Genomic DNA, 20,959 nt, shown 5'->3' with positions numbered 1-20,959 from the left:
GATGGCCCTTCTGACTGGTGTGAGATGGTGTCTCATGGTAGTTTTGATTTGCATTTCTCTAATAATCAGTGACATTGAGCATATTTTCATGTGCCTGTTGGCCATCTGTATATCTTCCTTGGAGAAATGTCTATTCAGATCTTTTGCCCATTTTTCAATTGGTTTTTTGGCTTTTTTGCTGTTGAGTTGTATGAGTAGTTTGTGTATTTTAGAGATTAAGCCCTTGTCAGTTGCATCATTTGAAACTATTTTCTCCCATTCCATAAATTGTCTTTTTGTTTTCTTTTTGGTTTCCTTTGCTGTGCAAAAGCTTGTTGGTTTGATTAGGTCCCACTGGTTTCTTTTTGCTTTTATTTCTGTTGCTTTGGGAGCTTGTGCCCACTTTTAAATTGGGTTGTAAGAGTTCTTGATTTATTCTGGGTATATTGTCAGATATATGAGTGGCAATTGTTTTCTTCCAACCTGTGGCTCATCTTTTCATTTTCTTAGTGGTATCAGTTGAAAGATGTTTGAGGAGAAAAGGGCCAAGACAGAACCATGCTTCAGAAAGATAGGATGCAGGGTGAATCAAAAGAACAGAGTACTCTATTTTAATACTCCTCTCTGTGCTTTAAAATAGGGCACAAGGACAGGCCAAGTTTCTCAAAATTCTCTGGGAATCAAAGGGTTATAAGCAACTATTTATTGAAGCCTGTTTACAATCCGGTTAATCAGTAAACCAGAATCAGTGAAACTGCCCAATCTGGGTAAGTGCAAAAACCTTTCAAAGGGTTTTCGGGGATTAGGAGAGGCTGGGCGATGGGGGAGGGGAGATGAGCAGCTATTCCAGAGCCACACAAATAATTTCTGGCTCAGGAGAGACCGTTTTGAACTTTCTTTCCTGGGTCCCATTACACGGGTGTTTACTGGAGGGGAAACTAGGACGAGCTTGGCCCTCGGATTCTGACTGGTTAGTGGAAGAAGTGGGGTCCGTTTTAGTGACTCTCTGAAAAAGCCCAGCAAGATGTCAGACCTGGTCGCAATCTTCCTCCACCTCCTTCTCTTCAAGTTGGTTGCCCCGGTGACCTTTCGCCACCACCGCTATGATGACCTCGTGCGAACGCTGTACAAGGTGCACAACGAATGCCCCTACATCACTCGGGTTTACAGCATCGGGCGCAGCGTGAAGGGGAGACACCTCTACGTGCTGGAATTCAGTGACTACCCTGGAAACCACGAGCCCTGTAAGCCCTGAGCAGGTCTTCAAGTGTGTGGGGGGTAGGACCCTTCCCTTCCCAATCCGGTAACTGGGGTAGTGTCCCGGGAGTCCGTGGACTCCTTCCCCCATTGTGTATCACCACCTCCTCAGCCTGGGCCACATATTTCCTAGCTTAGCCCTCAGAAGGCCCCTGCCTCTGGGGGGTTCCAAGCCCAAGGCAGGCTCCAGTCTGTTCCTCCTCCTTGGGTTCTGTTTGCTCAAGACCTTATTGGTAAAAGGTGAGTCTCGCTCCCTGCTTCCATTCCATCCCCCGTGCTTTCCCTCCCGTTACCCTTCTTTCTCCCTTCTGGCTCCTCTTCTGCCCGCCCCTAGCTAATGCCTCCGGAGGACCAGCCCTTCTAGTTCTGCCAGGAAACGTACAAGAGTTTAAGGGTATCCCTTTGGGGAATGACAGTATGATAAGAGTATGGGGTCCTGGAGAGAGTTTGAGGTCTAGGATATTCATTTCATTCTTTTTTGTTAGATTGTCTCTATTATTCAAGGAATCCATGTTTAGATAAAAATAGCAGTTAGATAAGGAAAAAAAAACCTCACCATAATCCCGCCACTCACAGCTGATCGTTGTTGACATATTGATGCATATTCTTCTAGACTTTCTTCTATGCATGTTTAAGCCACCTCCCTCAAACACACACATACATAGTTTTATATAAAAATGGAATCATATTATACTTGCTTTTCTCATCTCATAGTCTTTGATGAATAGTATCTGTGTCTCTAAATGTAGATCTACGTTATTGTTACGTGCTGCATAATAGTCCATGGTTGCATGGTTATGTCGCACTGTTTGTTTATTGATGGACATTTGTTTCTCATTCCTTATGGCTTCATTTACAGCAGTTGTGACATTCAGGTATGTCAGTTCCTGCTTCAAACTGTCACCCTCAAATCTCTCTTTTCCTCTCCATTCCACACCCTTCCCTCCAGCCCAAATCCCATTACCATCTGGCTAAATTCTTGCTCAAGGCTTCGGACTGTTCCCCTAACTCTTAACTGCCGCCACTCTCCAAACCTTTCGTTTAAGACCCAGATGCCAGATGCCCAAATATGGATTTAATCCCCTCTCTCCCTTGCTTAAAAACCTTCAATGACAACTTCACACCCAGTGGATCCTGTCCATGAGTTTCAGAATATTGCGTGGCCAGTGGGGAGGGCAGGTGCAGTGCAGGGGTGGGAGACTGGCTCAGGGAAGTCGAGGTGAGGGCAGGGCCTTGCTTTGAAGCTATGCTTGCAGAGCAAGCACTGCTTTTGCTCGGGTTGTGTGTTCATTGTGGCAGCTTGTGGGTGCTAATGAACCTTGAGGCTTAGCCCCTCACTCCATGCCCCTTCCTTGGTGGCTCCTCTGCTTTCTAGCATCGAAGGCTTTTCCTGAAGCTTTTCCTGCTCTTCTGACTCCCTAATCCCTCTTTTCTCTGTACTTTAGCTGTCCATCCATTCATTCTTTTCATTCATTCCTTAATTATCCCACAGATATTCCTGATTATTTACTCCAGCGCTTTGATAGACTCTGAATAGACCACAGAGACCCTGCCCTCAGGGCTTCATTCTAGCAGCGTAAGGCTGGCGATAAATGGGCAACTAAGTAAAATATGTGTTATATCAGATGAAAATAAGTGCCACTGAGGAGTTCCCGTCGTGGCGCAGTGGTTAATGAATCCGACTAGGAACCATGAGGTTGAGGGTTCGATCCCTGCCCTTGCTTAGTGGGTTAACGATCCGGCGTTGCTGTGAGCTGTGGTGTAGGTTGCAGACGCGGCTCGGATCCCACGTTGCTGTGGCTCTGGCGTAGGCTGGTGGCTACAGCTCCGATTAGACCCCTAGCCTGGGAACCTCCATATGCCGCAGGAGCGGTCCAAGAAATGGCAAAAAGACAAAAAAAAAATTAAAAAAAAATAAAAAAATAAAAGAGCATCTGACAAAAATTAAAAAAAAAAGAAAAAAAGAAAAAAAGAAAAGAAGTGCCACTGAGAAAAAGAAACCAGGAAGGAGAAAGGGGGAGCCGTGGAGGATTGTGGGTTGAGTGGGGGGATGGGGTTGTTGCTTTTTAGGAAACGTTTGAGGTGCTTTTTGAGCACGTGATGGAGGTGCCGTATTGGTATTGGGAAGGAAAACACTGCAGACAGAGGAGGAGCAGGACTGTGCTTGGCGTGTGTGAGGATCAAGGAGGCCCCTGTGGCTTCGGCAGAGTGAACGGTGGAAAAGCCAGGTCAGCAGAGCTGTCGGGAGTCTAAGGTAGGAGGCATTCCCATGGGGCCTGACAGGCCTTTGCAGAAGTTTTGGTTTCTGCTCTGAGTGAAGTGAGAAGCCACTGGAGGGTTTTAAGCAGAAGAGTGCATGATCTTACTCAAATTTTTAAAAGATCTATCAGAACAAGGGTCAGCAAACTAGAACCTTGAGGACTAGCTATCTGTCTTAGTAAATAAAGTTTCCCAGAAACACAGTCATACCTATTTGTTTTTGTATCATCTATGTCTGTTTTCACGGGAAGCACTGAGTGCCTTCAACAAAGACGCAATAGTCCAGGATTTCAGTGGTTAACGAATCCAACTAGGAACCATGAGGTTGCAGGTTCGATCCCTGGCCTTGCTCAGTGGGTTAAGGATCCAGCGTTGCCTTGAGCTGTGGTGTAGATCGAAGACGCAGCTTGGATCCCGAGTTGCTGTGGCTGTGGCGTAGGCTGGCGGCTATAGCTCAGATTGGACCCCTAGCCTGGGAACCTCCATATGCTGTGGGTGCAGCCCTAGAAAAGGCAAAACGAAAAAAAAAAAAAAAAAAAAGGCGCAATAGTCTATGAAGCCCAAAGGATTTACTGTCTGGTCCTTTACAGGAAAAGTTTGCCAACTGCTGACTCAGGAGAATAGACTTGAATGGCTGGGCAGATGCAAGGAGTTTAAGTAGGAGATTTATTGTAAAAATCCAGGCACTCGAATGCGAGGGCTTGAACCAGAATGACAGCAGTGGTTGTTAGGAGATGTGGCTGTATTCTGGATTTATGGAAAGTAGAGACAAATGCATTTTACATAGAGCACCTGCTAAGAGCACAGCACTTTGCTAGGTGATCTATAGCACCGTGATTCTCAGACTTTTGGATTTCACAGGCGTTAAACAGACACAGTTACATATATATACAATTTTTAGTGAATAAGAGAGATTCGAGGGGACGAAAATATATTTTCCAAATTTTATTTTGCTGAGCAAGGATGTTGAAGAATGCTACCTTCCATCTGTCACCATCCTTTCTAAAAGAAGAGATAACCTAACAAGAAAAGTAAGCAAGACATAGTAAGAGGAAAGAAATATGCAAAAATTAAAGGATGCACATGATGGAAAATCTACCATACAATCCTTATGGGTTATAGACATGCCTTTGGGAAAGATTGCTATATCTTTACCAAGATAAATAACAATGGATTGTATCCTAAAGAAAATTAAAAATGGCATACATTTCAAAGCCCAGGTCCAAAGGAAAGGAAATAGGACATGTACAAAATTGGGCAAAAGTCACAGTCGGAGGTTTAAGTGTCATCACAGGGACATTCAGCAGCGAGTTCTCTCCCAGCAAGGAAAACTCGGATGGCTTGGTGGAGTAAGGAGCATTTGAAATGAGCCTAGGAGGACAGTGAGGGGGACTTAGACATGCGGTGATGAAGAGGTAGAGACTCAGAAAAGTTATGGAGGCAGGAGAGTGTTGGGTAGAAGGTAACTCACTTGGAAAGAGCTTTTCTCCTTCCTTTTCAAAAGGGACAAGAATGATTTTCTTTTTTTTTTTCTTCCCCCGACCTTCCTCCAGCACATGGAGTTTCCAGGCCTGGGATCAGATCTGAGCCACAGTTGGATCTAAGCTGTAGCTGCAGCAACAACCAGATCCTTAATCCGCTGTGCAGGCTGGGGATCGAAGCTGCCTCCCAGTGCTCCCAAGACGCCAACAATCCCAGCGTGCCACAGTGGGAACTCCAGGAATGATTTTCTTTAAGTGATTCTCGAGGCTCTTTTCATGACCTCACTTCTTTTGTTTGTTTTTTCAGTGAGAACTCTAGGGCTTTATTACGAATAGAGCGGACTGACCAGGAACCCCCCTCCCTCTCCAATCTTTCTTTTCCACCCTCTTCCTCTCAATACACCCCTTCACGTCAGGTCACTAGGCCATCCGGGAAGAGGACCCTGGGGAGAGTGAAAAGGAGCAACGCCTTCTCCAAAGTCCTTTGAAACGACCATGGAGTCTTCTCCTGTCTCCAGCTGAGAATCTTTTGGCGCGAGGGGTGTGCAATCAGCTCTGATTTGTGAGGTCCTCCATGTCTACATCCTGGGGGGCTTTTGTCTTCGTTTTCAATTTTGGCTCTGAATTTCTAGTGCTAGCTAGTTCATAGAGGGCTTCCACTTCCATTGCTGCTTTCTCTTTCTGTGCAAGCCAGATCTGCTGGAGGAGTTTTCTGCACTTCTTCCCAGATGGAGGAATGTTGACGCCCACTTCCTGAGGTGGTGCCGTGTGATCAGCCCTTCCTGTATCACGGCTCTGACCACACGGTGCTTCAGTCACTGCTCCCGGCTCAACACCCACCGCCGCTTGAACAGCTTCTTGAGCTCCTTCTGGGGCTGGTTGATTTTCCCACCCGGAGCACCCCTGGTTGTGCTCATGACCTCACTTCTTACTTCAACCGAACAGTTAACACAGCCAAAGAAAAGACTTAGGAATGCAACCAACACATGTAGACTCCTTCCTACTCTGTGTCTCAAGACACGGCATTCTCAGATATGAGGGGAGATTTTAGTTTCCTGAGAATGAGGAAAATTAAATTTTCAACTGGTATGATTAAGAACTGTGGTGCTATAACCTAGAGAACTTTAGGCCAGCAGATCTTGGGAAAATACCATCCTTATCCTGAAAAGATTTGTCTCTGAAAGGCATCAAGCTACCTCCGTGCCACCTTGGCTTTGATCCCCCCCCCCCTTTTTTTTTTTTTTTTTTTGTCTTTTTGCTATTTTTTGGGCCGCTCCTGTGGCATATGGAGGTTCCCAGGCTAGGGGTCCAATCGGAGCTGTAGCCACCGGCCTACACCAGAGCCACAGCCACGCAGGATCCGAGCCGCCTCTGTGACCCACACCACAGCTCACGGCTATGCCAGATCCTCAACCCACTGAGCAAGGCCAAGGATTGAACCCGCAACCTCATGATTCCTAGTCGGATTCGTTAACCATTGAGCCATGACAGGAACTCCTTTGATCCCTGTTATTAATCAGCTGGATGACCTCTGATAAATTACTGAACTCCTTCTCAGGACCCTCATCCTAAGGCTAATAATGCCTGCTTCACAGGTTTTCTTGAAGATTCGCAAGAACATAAATGCCTAGTACACAGAAGGGGTTCAATAAATAGTAGACATTTTTATCCCTGGCATGTATTTTGATAGCATTTGTAGTTGCAGTTTGTTCAAAGGAGGCACATGGATTATCAGAAAAGACCTAACAATAGCACGAGGCTTTCTTTTATTCATTACTGACAAAAAGAACGACCTTTGCATTGTTAGGAATCACTGGTGCTTGCAAACTTCCCCCAACTTTTTAAAAAATCTCCCTATGTCTGTTTCTCCCGCTGGCAGTGGAACCAGAAGTCAAGTATGTGGGGAACATGCATGGCAATGAGGTGCTGGGCCGTGAGCTGCTGCTGCAGTTGTCGGAGTTCCTGTGCGAGGAGTTCCGAAACGGGAACCAGCGGATCGTCCGGCTGGTGGAGAGCACGCGCATTCACATCCTGCCGTCCATGAACCCTGATGGCTACGAGGTGGCTGCTGCCCAGGTACGGAGCCCGGGGGCGGGGGGGGGGGTAGGCCCTGCGGAGATCAGAGCCCTCTTAGGCAGCAAGGAAAAGCCAGGGGACAAGGTCTGTCCCACTACAAATGCCACGATGTGATAGAGCAAAAACCTGAGAAAGCATGAAGTCTTGGCTTCAGCCCTGTAGCGCCCTAAGCAATGGATGCGGGTTCTCTCTGTGCTCTGCTTCCCTCCGAGGCGCCTTTCCAGTTGACCTCTCCGTGTCATTGTGAGGGTCGGTGGGGCAATAGCAGGGACCACATGGGGTCAACTGGGAAATACTAAACAGGTGTGAAGGGATCTTGCAAAATAGCCCTTCTTCCCCAAACTTTTAGCTTCAAACCCTAAATATTCTGCTTCCTCCCACACTATACTTCCATTCGCGTTTGGGGGGGAAAGACAAAGAAGGAGCTTTTCTCAGAATTGCAAGGAGGTGGGTTAGTTCTAGATTCTTTATTATATTTCTGTAGTGGTTTTTTTCCTTTATCAGCTTTTTAATTATTTTAGAGTCACATTTTGCAGGGGGCAAATAAGAAAAAATGTTTATGAGCTTTTACTTTATTTCCTAACAAAAATTCAAAGTTTTAGTGTGCCTGACTTTAAATCAGCAATTCTTTTGTGGCTGTGTATCAGGTGTAGGTGAAGATTTTTGAAATATAAATGCCGTGGTCCCCCCATCCCCCATGACAGTCTACTGAATTAGAATTCTCAGCAATGAGGCCAGGCATCTGCAGTAAACATGGATATATTCCTTTAAAACTGTGTTTAAACCTGGTTTGTTTGGAGGGTTTTTTTGGAGGGGGGTATAAATTAAAGAGGTTTTTTTCCCACTTAAAATTTTGTTTGAGGAGTTCCTGTTGTGGGTGCAGCAGAAATGAATCTGACTAGGAACCATGAGGTTGTGGGTTCGATCCCTGGCCTTACTCAGTGTGTTAAGGATCCAGCATTGCCGTGAGCTGGGGAGTAGGTCGCAGACACAGCTCGGATCTGGCGTGGCTGTGGCTCTGGCGTAGGCTGGCACCTGTAGCTCCGATTTGACCCTTAGCTCGGGAACCTCCCTATGCCTTGGGTATGGCCCTAAAAAAGCAAAAACGAACAAACATAAAAATATGTTTGAGAGTAGTCTCGAAAGTCTTTTTGTGTTTAAGACTAAACCACCACTTTTTTAAAAACTGAAGCACAGTTGACTTATAATGTTGTACTTTTACTTTTTAAAATTTTGTTTTATTGTGGTAAGAGCACCCAAAATGAGAGCTACCCTCTTAACAAAGTTTTTAAGTGCCCAGTACAGTATTGTAGACTGTAAGTACAACTTTGTACAGCTGATCTGCAGAATTTATCTATCCTGTTCAATCAAAACTTGATGCTGGAGTTCCCGTCGTGGCGCAGTGTTTAACGAATCCGACTAGGAACCATGAGGTTGCCGGTTCGATCCCTGGCCTTGCTCAGTGGGTTAAGGATCTGGCATTGCCATGAGCTGTGGTGTAGGTCACAGACACAGCTCAGATCCCACGTTGCCATGGCCATGGTGTAGGCCGGCGGCTACAACTCCGATTAGACCCCTAGCCTGGGAACCTCCATATGCTGCGGGAGTGGCCCTAGAAAAGGCAATAAATAAATAAATAAATAAATATATATATATAATAAAGGTTTAAAAAAAAAATTTGATGCCCCTTTGCTAGTAACTTCTCATTTCCCCTCCTCCCAGCCTCTGGCAACCACCCTCCATGCTCTGATTTCATGAATCTGACCCATACTAGTGGGGCTCCATCCCATACAAGTTAGAACCCCACAGCATCTCTCCTCTAATAACCCATCCCATTTTAAACCTGCTTGAGGATAGGGCTGGGGGGTGAGAAGAAGCAGAGCGGGAAATGGAGCCAAGATATTGAACCAAATACAAATCTGACCCTTTCAGTCTTACAGTCTCCTGCGGACATGACTCAACAAATGAAAAAAGAAAACATAGTCCCCATTACCCCCACACACACTGGAAATCAGAGAGGTGGACATTAATGTGCCTCAAGACTTGAGTTTCCAAAAGAGCAAGCCAATTCAAAAGGGGTGCGGGGGAGAACCCAGCCTGGCTGCTGTCCTAGTGGTCCTTCCCTGAATTGCCGTGGGGAGACTGGAGAAGCACCTCAGACCTGCCCACATCCTTTTGGGGATGAGGTCGGGGAGGGGGAAATGGGGAATACCCTGCCAGCCCACTGCATCCTAGAGCCATCTCTGGGGAGCCAGTCACCTCTGCTCACCTGCTATGTATGAGTTCAAGGGGAGCAGATCTTGAACCTGAACCCAAGAGAGGACCCATCAGGTTCTCAAACTCCCAGAGATACCTGCCATACCCAGAGGAAACCTGTCCATATGGCTACCTAGGGAAGACCTGCCTGGCCACCAAAATGTGAAGCTACCTGTAGGTAAGGCAGAATAATACTGCTGCACCTCCCAAAGATGATCAAGTCCTAACTCCTGGAACCTGTGAATATGTTAGGTTATGTGGCAAAGGTTACAGACAGAATTAAGGTTGTTCATCAAAGGACCTTAAAATATCCTGGATTATTTGGGTGGGTCCTGTGTAACCAATCACAGGGGTCCTTGAAATGTGGAAGAGGGAGACAGAAAATCATCGTCAAAGAGAGATTTGAAGACGTTATGCTGCTGGCTTTGAGGATGAAAGAAGGGACCATGCATGAGTCAGGGAACATGTCTGGCTAGAAGCTGGAAAAGTCAGGAAACAGATTCCCCTGAGACTTCAGAAGGAACACAGCCCTGCTGATACCTTGATTTTAGTTTTGTGAGACCCCTTTCTGTTTTCTGACCTCCAAAAGTGTAAGATCTATCTAGATAGTGCAAGTTTAAGCCACTAAGGTTGTGGTCATTTATAATTGCCCTGTAATAGGAAACTAATAAACCAACCCTGTTCATGGGATCTTTCTGTTAAGGGAAGTCCTTACCTACCAGCCTAACTAATGACCCAGTGTTAGTAGTAAGTTGACTGACAGGTACATTTTTTTTTTTTGGTCTTTTTGTCTTTTTAGGGCCACACCCATGGCATATGGAGGTTCCCAGGCTAGGGGTCTAATCGGAGCTGTAGCCGCTGGCCTACACACAGCAACACCAGATCCGAGCCACATCTGTGACCTATACCACAACTTATGGCAACGCTGGATCCTTAACCCACTGAGCGAGGCCAGGGATCGAACCCTCAACCTCATGGTTCCTAGTTTGATGCTTGGTTCCTGCTGCACCATGACGGGAACTCCAGCTGACAGGTAAATTATCATAACTGTTAATATGGACTGTTATGAGTCTCATGGTTATACATGAGCAAGCAGAGGAGACCCCTGTAAGCATAATGAAAATCATTACCTCACTGGAGTGAAAAGTCAAACTCCAAATGGAAAAAAATCATATAAATGTTTTCCACTGGAACAAAATTGATACAGGAAACTTAAGAGAGTGTCAAAAAAATGTTCTTAAGGAGATCTAAGAATAAAATATGAGCACAATGCCATGAAAAATAGAGAAATCTGAGAATAATAAAGAGTTCTTAGAAAAATATGAGAGTGGTAGTGGTACATCATTGAGTGTGTAGCCTTCTAGGACCCATTGTTCCCCTGCTTCCAGGACCGGCCACCAGTTTAGGCTCCCCGCTCCCAGTCCACAGGGCTTCAGTGGACACTGTTTCCTTGCTCTAATACCAAACAGAATATCAAATTGAATTTCAGTTGTGTAAGGGCTTGTGACCTCAGCTCTATTCCACTATTTCATGTATTTTAAGTATTTTTGTATATATCTATCTCCCCACATATACCATGAATTCCTAGAAAGCTAGGATAATGTCCCATCTCTTTCCTTAGTATCTGCCAGAAGGCTTTGAAGGACTGAAATAGATGTGGAATGATTAAATGGATGAATGAATGTGTGAATACATGATGAAATGTGAAATGTGAGCAGAGAGAGATTAAGGGATCCAGGAAGTTGTTATTGCTCATGGATCTTAAGGGACAAACAAATAAAGAGGGGGGCACAGGGGTGGTTTCTGCCTTAGAAAACAGTTTAGCAGGTTCTGAAAAAGTTAAGTATGAGCTTACCTTATGATCCAGCAATCCCTACTATTAGATAACTAGAAATGAAAACATGTGTTCACACAAACACTTGTACACGAATGTTCATGGCAGCATTATTCACAATAGCCAAAAAGTAGAAGCAAACCGTATAATGGGTTTCATAGTATCCCTCTGGCCCCCTCCAGTACATGTCTACCTGGAACCTGTGAATGTGATCTTATTTAGAAACAGGGTCTTTGCCTATGCAATGACGTTTAAATGAAGTCATACTGGATTAGGGAGAGTAAGTCAGCTGTGACTGGTGTCCTTATAAGAAGAAAACCATTTGTTTCAAAGACACAACACAGTGGGGAGAAGGCCATGTAAAGACGGAAGTAGAGATTGCAGTGATGTGTCTAGAAGCCGAGGAACACCAAGGATTGCCAACAGCCACCAGAAACTGGAAGAGTCAAAGGATCTTTCTTTAAAGCATTCAGAGAGCATGCCCCTGCTGACCTCTTGATTTCAGACTCTAGCCTTGTGGTAATTTGTTACAGCAGCCCTAGGAAACTTAAACAGTCTATTAACTGGTGAGTGGATAAACAAAATGTGTTAAATCCATGTAGTGGAATTATTTGGAAATAAAAGGGATTGAAGTACTGATACATGCTACAACATGGGGGAACCTCAAAAACATTCTGCCCAGTGAAAAAAGCCTAACACACTGTATATATCCCACTTATCAAAATGTCCAGAAAGGCAAATCCATAGAGACAGAAAGTGATTACTTAGGGCTGGAGTAAAAGTTAGAGTGACTGCAAATAGGCATGAGGTTTCTTTTCAGGACGATAGAAATATTCTCAAATTGTGGGAATGGTTGTACAATCTGTAAGCATGCTAAAATGCATTGAATTGTACACATATAATGAGGGAATGTTATAGTATGTAAGATATATCTCAATAAAGCTGTTTTTTTAAAAATAGGGGTTCCCACCCTTCTACACTGTTGGTGGAAATGTAATTTGGTACAGCCACTATGGAAGACAGTACGGAGGTTCCTTAAAAAACTGAAAATAGAGCTACCATATGATCCAGCAATCCCATTCCTAGGCATCTATCTAGAAAAGATGAAAACTTACTTGAAAAGATACATATACCCAGTGCTCATAGCAGTGCTATTCATAGTAGCCAAAACATCTAAATAACCAAGTGCCCATCAACAGACAGTTGGTTTAAGAAAATAAATAATTGTCTGCTTATGGCTGGAATATTACTCAGTCATAAAAAAGAATGGAATATTGCCATTTGCAGCAGCATGGATGGACTTTGAGAATATCAGACTAAGTGAAGTAAGTTAGAGGAGTACCTGTCACAGCTCAGTGGGTTAAGAACCCGACCAGTAGCCATGAGGATGTGGGTTCGATCCATGGCCTTGTTCACTGGGTTAAGCATCCAGCATTGCCCTGAGTTGTGGTGTAAGTCACAAATGCAGCTTGGATCCCATGTGACTGTGGCTGTGGTTTAGGCCGGCAGCTGCAGCTCCAGTTAGACTCCTAGCCTGGGAACTTGGGAACTTCCATATGCCACAGTTTTGTGGCCATTTTTAAAAGAAAAAGAAAAAAATATAAGTGAATCTATATGCAAAGCAGAAGCAGACTTACAGATAGAAAACAAATTTATGATTACCAAAGGGGAGAGGGAGAAGGGAGGGATAAATCAAGAATTTGAGATAAACAGATACAAACTATTATACATAAAATAGATCAAACAACAAGGATTTACTGTAGAGCACAGGGAACTATATTCACTATCTTGTAATAACCTATAATGGACAATAATCTGAAATATATCTATATAACTGAAAAAGTGTACTTTCTCGCTGCATATTCCTTTACCATTCTGATTAAATAAATTTTTTTTAAGTAGGGTTTCCAGGAGTTCCTGTCGTGGCGCAATGGTTAACAGATCCGACTAGGAACCATGAGGTTGCGGGTTCGATCCCTGGCCTTGCTCAGTGGGTTAAGGATCCAGCGTTGCCTTGAGCTGTGGTGTAGGTTGCCGTCACGGCTCGGATCCCATGTTGCTGTGGCTCTGGTGTACAGCTCCAATTCAACCCCTAGCCTGGGAACCTCCATATGCCGTGGGAGCGGCCCAAGAAATAGCAAAAAAAAAAAAAAGTAGGGTTTCCCATTATCCTGCAACATCCTCCTTTTGTTAGACCTTCTCCTGGGATCTCTACCTTCAGCACATGGTCTACAGGGAAACCATGCCCCTGGGACTTAGGATGAGTTGAGGAAAATGTGACATCATTTGATAGATCAAACTAATGCAGAAATAGAACTATACAGTGTTCTTCAGATAGAGGAATCAGTATGAAACTTTCATCTTTCAGAGTTATCGTTGTGGCTCAGTGGTTAACGAAACTGACTAGCATCCATGAGGACATGGGTTCGATCCCTGGCCTCACTCATTGGGTTAAGGATCCAGCATTGCCGTTGCCGTGAGCAGTGGTGTAGGTCGCAGACGTGGCTTGGATGCTGCATTGCTGTGGCTGTGGTGTAGGCCAGCAGCTACAGCTCAGATTCGACCCCTAGCCTGGGAACCTCCATATGCTGTGAGTGCAGCCCCCAAAAGACAAAACAAATACACAAAAACCCTTCATCTTTCATCTCTCCCTTTTCCCACTAGGGCCGGAACATCTCTGGGTACCTGATTGGCAGGAACAATGCAAATGGAGTGGACCTGAACCGCAACTTCCCCGATCTCAATACCTACATCTACTACAATGAGAAGAACGGAGGCCCCAACCACCACTTGCCCCTTCCAGACAACTGGAAAAGTCAGGTAAGAGGTGAAGTTTGCCTGCAGAAGCAGGTAAATCAGTATCTGGATTTTCTTCTCGCAAACTTCACATTAACTAAATAAGCAAGAATTCAGATTCACTTTTTTTTGGTGTGTGTTTGTTTTTGGCTGCAGTGTGCAGCAACTTAATATGGAATCTCAGTTCCCAGACCAGGCAGTGAACCCGGGCACCAACAGTGAAAGCACTGAGTCCTAACCACTAGGCCCACCTGGCCACCAGGGAACTCAAGCATCAACTTAATTCTGTGCTAATCTGTCCAGAGCTGTGGTAACTGTATCATAAGCTTCTTTGTATTTATTCCCTCCCCTGCATAGAGCCCTTCACTGAATGCAGACTACTTGATGTTAGTGTTGAGAGTGGTGAAGGAGGAAAAAGTGGTATCATACCATTGCACAGAACTTTACAGTTTTAGAGTTCTTTCTCAGCTAGGGTTTCAGCTGATCATCATAACACTGTGTGATAAGTGCATCAAGCAGTGTTATCCATCCCCATTTTACAGATATTACCTATAGATGAAATAATTTTTTTTTTTTTGGCTGCACCATGGCATATGGAACTTCCAGGCGAGGAATCAGGTCCGAGCCACAGTTGCTATCCAAGCTGCAGCTGCAGCAATGCCAGATCCCTAACCCTTGTGCCAGACCAGGGATCGAACCCATGTCCCAAGACCCTGCTGATCTCATTGCACCACAAGGGGAACTCCTGGATGAAATCATTTAAACTCACACAGTGAGTAATTGAGGGACTCAGCATTAAAACCCAGGTCTTCTGGGAGTTCCCTTGTGGCACAGCAGGTTAAGGATCTGATATTGTCACTGCGGTGGCTCCGGTTGCTGCTGTGACACGGGTTTGCTCCTTGGCCCAGGAATTTCCATATCCTGCAGGTGGAGCCAAAAAATAATAACAAATTAGAAAAAATAAAACAGAACCCAGGTCTTCTGACTCCTTTTCCAGCATTCTATACACACACTAAACTGTCAAAAGTGTCCTCTTAACATTCCATAGCGAAATCTCTCTACATGTGATGAACTATATGCTTATCAAAAATTAACTATAGAAAGTGATTCAAGGCATCTCAACCTTATAGTTCTTCCTCTTTCCTTTCTGTGGGACCCTTGGCTACTTCACCGTACTCTCATTTCTCTTACTTTCTCAACCAAAGGATCCCGTTTGGTGCTCCCAGGCCTCTCTCCCTAGGAGGCCTGTAATGCCACCCCCTGGGAACTGAATGGTTTCATCCTAATGGTGGGTCTGCTCCCTGGAATAAGTACTGCCATCCCTGGAGCATCACCGTTACCCTGTTTCTTACACTGTATGGGCTAGTTTTAAACATTCTATTTGTGAATATCTCAATTTAGAGACTGGGGAGAGGAAGTGGGTTCAATCCTTGGCCTCGCTCAGTGGGTTAAGGCTATAGCGTTGCTGTGAGCTATGATGTAGGTCACAGACATGGCTCGGATCTGGAGTTGCTGTGGCTGTGGCGTAGGCTGGCAACTGTAGCTCTGATTCAACCCCTAGCCTGGGAACCCCCATATGCTGCGGGTGCGGCCTTCAAAAGACAAAAAAAAAAAAAAAAAAAAAAAAAAGGACAACGAGAAGTCTCTTGCTCCTGATGAGACAGTCTTAAAGGAGAGAAACTGGCCTTGTCTTGATGGGTAGAGAATTAGGACATGGAGAAAGTATTGCTTCAAAGCATCAGAGTCCTGGTCACAGAGCAGGACTGCTGCCTTTGGGATTATATCCACTGTTACTGGGTAAGACTCAACATTATTCATTTGGTCTCCCTTGGGATGGAAGCGATAAGGGCCTTCACAGCTGACCTTTAATGCAGGAGGAGCCACTAACACATTAACACCACATGGCCTAAGCACATCCATCCTGAGGGGAGGAAGAACAATGAAGACTGTACATTATTTACTTATACTGCAAGTCCAGTAAATTCAAGGCTTTCCTTAGAGTCTACTGTCACTCACTAGCAATATAATCTGCAAGAGAAAGAGTAAAATCTCACTGTTTAGCCAAGGCTGGCCCATTTTACATTTACTTCTAATTCGTGACGTTTGGATGTGAGCACAGAAAAGTGTGCTGTGTGTCAGCATCACAGCAGATGTGTTGGGGGAAGGTGGAGGTTGAAAACCATTGCTGTAAACCAGAACGTTTCAGATATATTTACTAGAGCCCTACATTTCTATAGAGGTGCTCCAGAAACCACTGGAGCCATGAGTATATTGGGGAACCCTTGCGTTGTTGCCAGAGAGAGGCCCATCTGGGTCTCTGAGTTCTCCAACCATGTTACCCTAATTCAAACTGCTCTTTGTTTCCACTCTTTTTAAAAATATGCTTTAGGAGTTCCCAATGTGGCTCAGTGGTAATGAATCTGACCAGTATCCGTGAGACATGGGTTTGATCCCTGGCCTCCCTCAGTGGGTTAAAGATCTGGCATTGCCATGAGCTGTGGTATAAGTCACAGATGTAGCTTGGATCTGGCGCTGCTGTGGCTGTGGTGCAGGCTGGCAGCTACAGCTCCCAGTTGACACCTAGCCTGGGAACTTCCATATGTTGTGGGTGTGGCCCTAAAAAATAAAATAATAACAAAATAGGCTTTATTTTTGAGCCGTTTTAGTTTCACAGTAAAATTGAGTGGAAAGTATAGAGCATTACCATACATCAGCATTATCAGCATCTCCAACCAGAGTGGTACATCATTTATTACAATGATGAACCTATATATTTTTTTTCCTTTTTTTTTTTTTTTTGGTCTTTTTGTCTTTTCTAGGGCCACACCTGTGGCATATGGAGGTTCCCAGGCTAGGGATCTAATCAGAGCTGTAACCGCCAGCCTACACCACAGCCACAGCAACGCGGGATCTGAGCCATGTCTGCGACCTACACCACAGCTCATGGCAATGCCAGATCCCCAACCCACTGAGTGAGGCCAGGGATCGAACCCGCAACCTCATGGTTCCTAGTCAGATTCGTTAACCACTGCATCACAATGGGAACTCCTGATGAACCTATATTAACTCATTATTATCACCCAAATGTCCATAGTTACCTAATTAGGGTTAACTCTTTCTTTGGTACATTGTGGCTTTGGGCAAATACATCAGGACATGTATCCACCATTTTGTATCATGCATAATAGTTTCACTGCCCTGGATGACCTCTTTTTAGCTATTTTGAATATTGGGGTTCCATATGAGATTTCCTTTTGAAAAAGGGTTGCATTCACTTTTAATTGTTAAAACTATTAAGCAAAAGATCAAAATTTCCCCATCTGCACTTCTCATATCTGGTAGGACTCTGCTTTATTCAGACCTGCTGTCGTCTTCCCAGGCCACTTCCTGTCAGGTATGCCATCCTCTCAGGCCACTTCCTATCTGACATGTCCTGTTCTCAGGCCACTTCCCATCAGGCATGTCCTCTCTCAGGCCACTCCCTGACAAACTCATGTGAACAGCCCTTTGGCACTTCCAGTTGCAGCTTTACCACCAGGCTCTCATCTCTCCTCAGGTGGAACCTGAGACCCAGGCTGTGATCCAGTGGATCCGCTCCTTCAACTTTGTCCTTTCAGCCAATCTCCATGGAGGGGCAGTAGTGGCCAATTACCCATATGACAAGTCCCTTGAGCACCGGGTCCGAGGTTTCCGCCACCCTACCACTACCCCCACGCCTGATGACAAGCTTTTCCAGAAGGTATGCATCATGGCTTCCTGTCTAGCCAGAAGAAATCGGGGCTCAGGAGAACGACATAGGTCAAATCAGTGGCACAGGACCCTAGCAGGAATGAGGCAACAGAAAGTGATTGAAAATACCTCCTGCTCGTTAGGAGCTTACGGTCTAGTATATTACATTTTGTTTGGAGTGATAAGCCATAAATTCATGAAAAAGTTAGTAAATAGAAAAGCCTTATAGCACAGTTACCACAATATAAAAAAATACTTTAATGACAAGCGAGAAATATGCCAAAAGCATAATAGAGCTTGCTGGCAGTAAGTCAATGCGCTAAATGTGAATTTGGGAGGTGGAGGGATCTAATTTATAATTTTCTGGTAATAAGGCTATATTAATGAAAAATAGACCATGTGCACAAAAATGGCTTGCATAATAGTTCAAAATAGCAATGGAATACAATTAACAGATTAGTTATTTTTTAGTTTGTATTATTAATAATGTATAATTAATAGAATATAACATCATTAATTCAACAGTTAATGAATTATATAGAGAAGAACACCAGTTGTTGCTTTGAATAGCAAGGATATTATTTTCTTCTCCAATAATTTCGTTTTTTCCACTGTTATAAAATAGTAATGACAGAGACTTACAGATATTTTGAATATATTCCCCTCCCTCCAACACATACTTCTCACCCCCCAATACATAATTCTTTTTGTGGTGAAGAAAATAGTTATTTGCTTGCTTTTTGATTTCTCTTACAAAATGCAACTGGAAAAGGAAGGGAGCAACCCCACCCCTTACTTTGCACTTGAAGAAGTTTGGTCCCCAAATAGTGGAGAAAGCAGAACACAAGTCTCCTAACTCTGGTCCTCTACACACACACACACACACACACACACACACACACACACACACACAAAATGTCTTTATTCCTGCTGGTATTTTAACTCAAGAAAATAATTAGTTATCTATACTTAGTGGGATTCTTGGCCACACCCTACTTCTGCGTACTGAGCATTGCTGTATGAGTTGGGGTCACTCAAGGTCATTTTCTGCCTACTTGACCTACAGCTGGCCAAGGTCTACTCCTATGCACATGGATGGATGCACCAAGGTTGGAACTGTGGGGATTACTTCCCAGATGGCATCACCAACGGGGCTTCCTGGTACTCTCTCAGCAAGGGTAAGAGGAGTGCTGGGCACAAAAGTGGTGCTACCTGAAGCATACTGGGGCTCGTTTCTCTCCTTATTTATTTGTATGTCTATTTAGGACCGCACCCTTGGCATATGGAGATTCCCAGGCTAGGGGTTACACAGCCACAGCAAGGCGGGATCTGAGCTGCATCTGTAACATACACCACAGTTCAGGTAGCACCAGGTCCCCAACACACTGAGCGAGGCCAGGGATCGAACCTGTGTCCTCATAGATACTAGTCAAATTTGTTTCTGCTGAGCCGCAATGGTAACTCCCTCATCTTTCCCTTTAAGTTATCATTTTCCTTCAGGGAAACGGAACGCTATTTGCATTCGGGTAGAGATCTGAAAAATGAGGAAGTCTTAAGTTGGCATTTAACATCATCTTGGGGGTTTTTTTGGTTGGTCTTTTTCTGCTTTTGTTTTTAGGGCCGCACCCAAGGCATATGGAAGTACCCAGGCCAGGGGTCAAATAGGAGCTGCAGCTGCTGGCCTACACCACAGCCATGCAGGATCTGAGCCATGTCTGGGAGCTACACCACAGCTCACAGCAATGCTAGATCCTTAACCCACTGAGCAAGGCCAGGGATCGAACCCTTGTCTTCATGGATACTAATCAGGTTCGTTACCACTGAGCCACAATGGGAACTCTCTAACATCATCTTGTGATTCCCTTTTTTTTTTTTAAGGGCTGCATCTGTGGCATATGGAAGTTCCCAGACTAGGGGTTGAATCAGAGCTACAGCTGCCGGCCTACACCACAGCCACAGCAATGCCAGATCCAAGCTGCATCTGCAACCTACACCGCAGCTCACGGCAGCACCAGATCCTTAACCCACTGAGTGAGGCCAGGGAACGAACCCACATCCTCATGGATACTAGTTGGGTTCTTAACTCACTGAGCCACAGTGGGAACTCCTATCTTGTGATTCTTTAAAATGGAGGTCAGGACATCTTGTGGTCCTTTAAAACTGGTGGTTTGCATAGTGGATTAGGGCATAAGAGAGGAATCATGTAGTCAAGAGGTTAAGAATATAGGCTCTAAGGGTACATTGGGCTGAAAACCTGGCTTGCCCATTCACTGGTTATTTGACTTCAGGTTAATTACTTAGCCTCTCTGTGCTTCAATTTCCTCATCTCTACTTTAAGAATTATACTACTTGCATTGTAATTTTTTTTTTTTGTCTTTTGTCTTTTTAGGGCCACACCTGCGGCATATGGAGGTTCCCAGGCTAGGGCTCTAATCAGAGCTGTTGCTGTGGGCCTACATCAGAGCCACAGAAACACCAGATCCGAGCCACATCTGCGACCTACACCACAGCTCGAAGCAATGCCAGATCCTCAACCCATTGAGCGAGGTCAGGGATCAAACCCTCAACCTCATGGTTCCTAGTTGGATTTGTTTCTGCTGTGCCACTACAGGAATTCCTGCATTGTAATTTTGATGTAAGTATTAAATAAAATAATGCACAAAGATCATTTAGAAACTCTGGTAAGTTTTTTCCATAGTAGCATGAAGTATGCTTCACATAGGGAAGATGAGGAAAGACGCTGGCCTGCTTTGTGCTCTCTGTACCCTGCCTGCCCATTTCCCATGATCAGGAGTCTCCCACAGATATCAGCTATTGATAACATAGCAGAACTTCAGCAAAAAGGCTTTATCTCTGCTCCCTTGGCTTTTCCCATCACTGTGGGTCAAGACAGAACTTCTGTTCATGAACCTTCCCTAGACAGGAAACCTAAGGACAGTGAGGAGCTGAAGCGGGAAGCCAGGTTCTCTTAGGAATCGTATCTTTCCCCACCTTCTCACATCTGACCTCTCAGAGCCCAGGCAGTGGAAAGCTCCCGGATGAGGGCTGAGCTGATGGCTGGTCCTTTGGGGGCTGGGGAGCAGGCAATGAGGGAGTCACCATGTACTGGGGAAGGTGGAAGACTTCTTGCAGCTGAAAACTCACTTGAACCCAAGGCAAGATTTTGTTGCACTTTACTTTCTTGACTTTGCATTAGGGAAGCAGTACTCCCCCACTGAGTTTAAAATAGAAAATATACTTCTCCAAATTATACTCATTCCTCCCTATCCCTTCCTATCCCCTGGGAAAGCCT

General features: G+C 44.8%; 1 protein-coding gene and 1 pseudogene across 1 annotated transcript in view; one reads left to right on the top strand and one right to left on the bottom strand.

The window, feature by feature from the left end:
* The first annotated feature begins 863 nt into the window (after nt 1-863).
* Nucleotides 864-20,959, top strand: part of CPN1 (carboxypeptidase N subunit 1) — a 30,433-nt gene continuing 10,337 nt past the window's right edge. The window contains exons 1-5 of the mRNA XM_003483537.4: nt 864-1,223; nt 6,856-7,052; nt 13,807-13,962; nt 17,495-17,677; nt 18,734-18,845. Of these exons, the coding sequence (XP_003483585.1) occupies nt 1,004-1,223; nt 6,856-7,052; nt 13,807-13,962; nt 17,495-17,677; nt 18,734-18,845 (868 nt within the window). The 5' untranslated portion in view covers nt 864-1,003. The remainder of the gene's footprint in view (nt 1,224-6,855; nt 7,053-13,806; nt 13,963-17,494; nt 17,678-18,733; nt 18,846-20,959) is intronic.
* LOC106506107 (uncharacterized protein C11orf98 pseudogene) lies at nt 5,526-5,893 on the bottom strand (annotated as a pseudogene).

This window comes from Sus scrofa, chromosome 14 (genome assembly GCF_054392235.1).
Source record: "Sus scrofa isolate SSC_HxYL_T2T_F1_AM1 chromosome 14, Sscrofa_HxYL_maternal_Yorkshire_Landrace_v2.0, whole genome shotgun sequence".
Taxonomy (NCBI): Eukaryota; Metazoa; Chordata; class Mammalia; order Artiodactyla; family Suidae; genus Sus; species Sus scrofa.
This window is presented reverse-complemented; position numbering and strand designations above follow the sequence as displayed.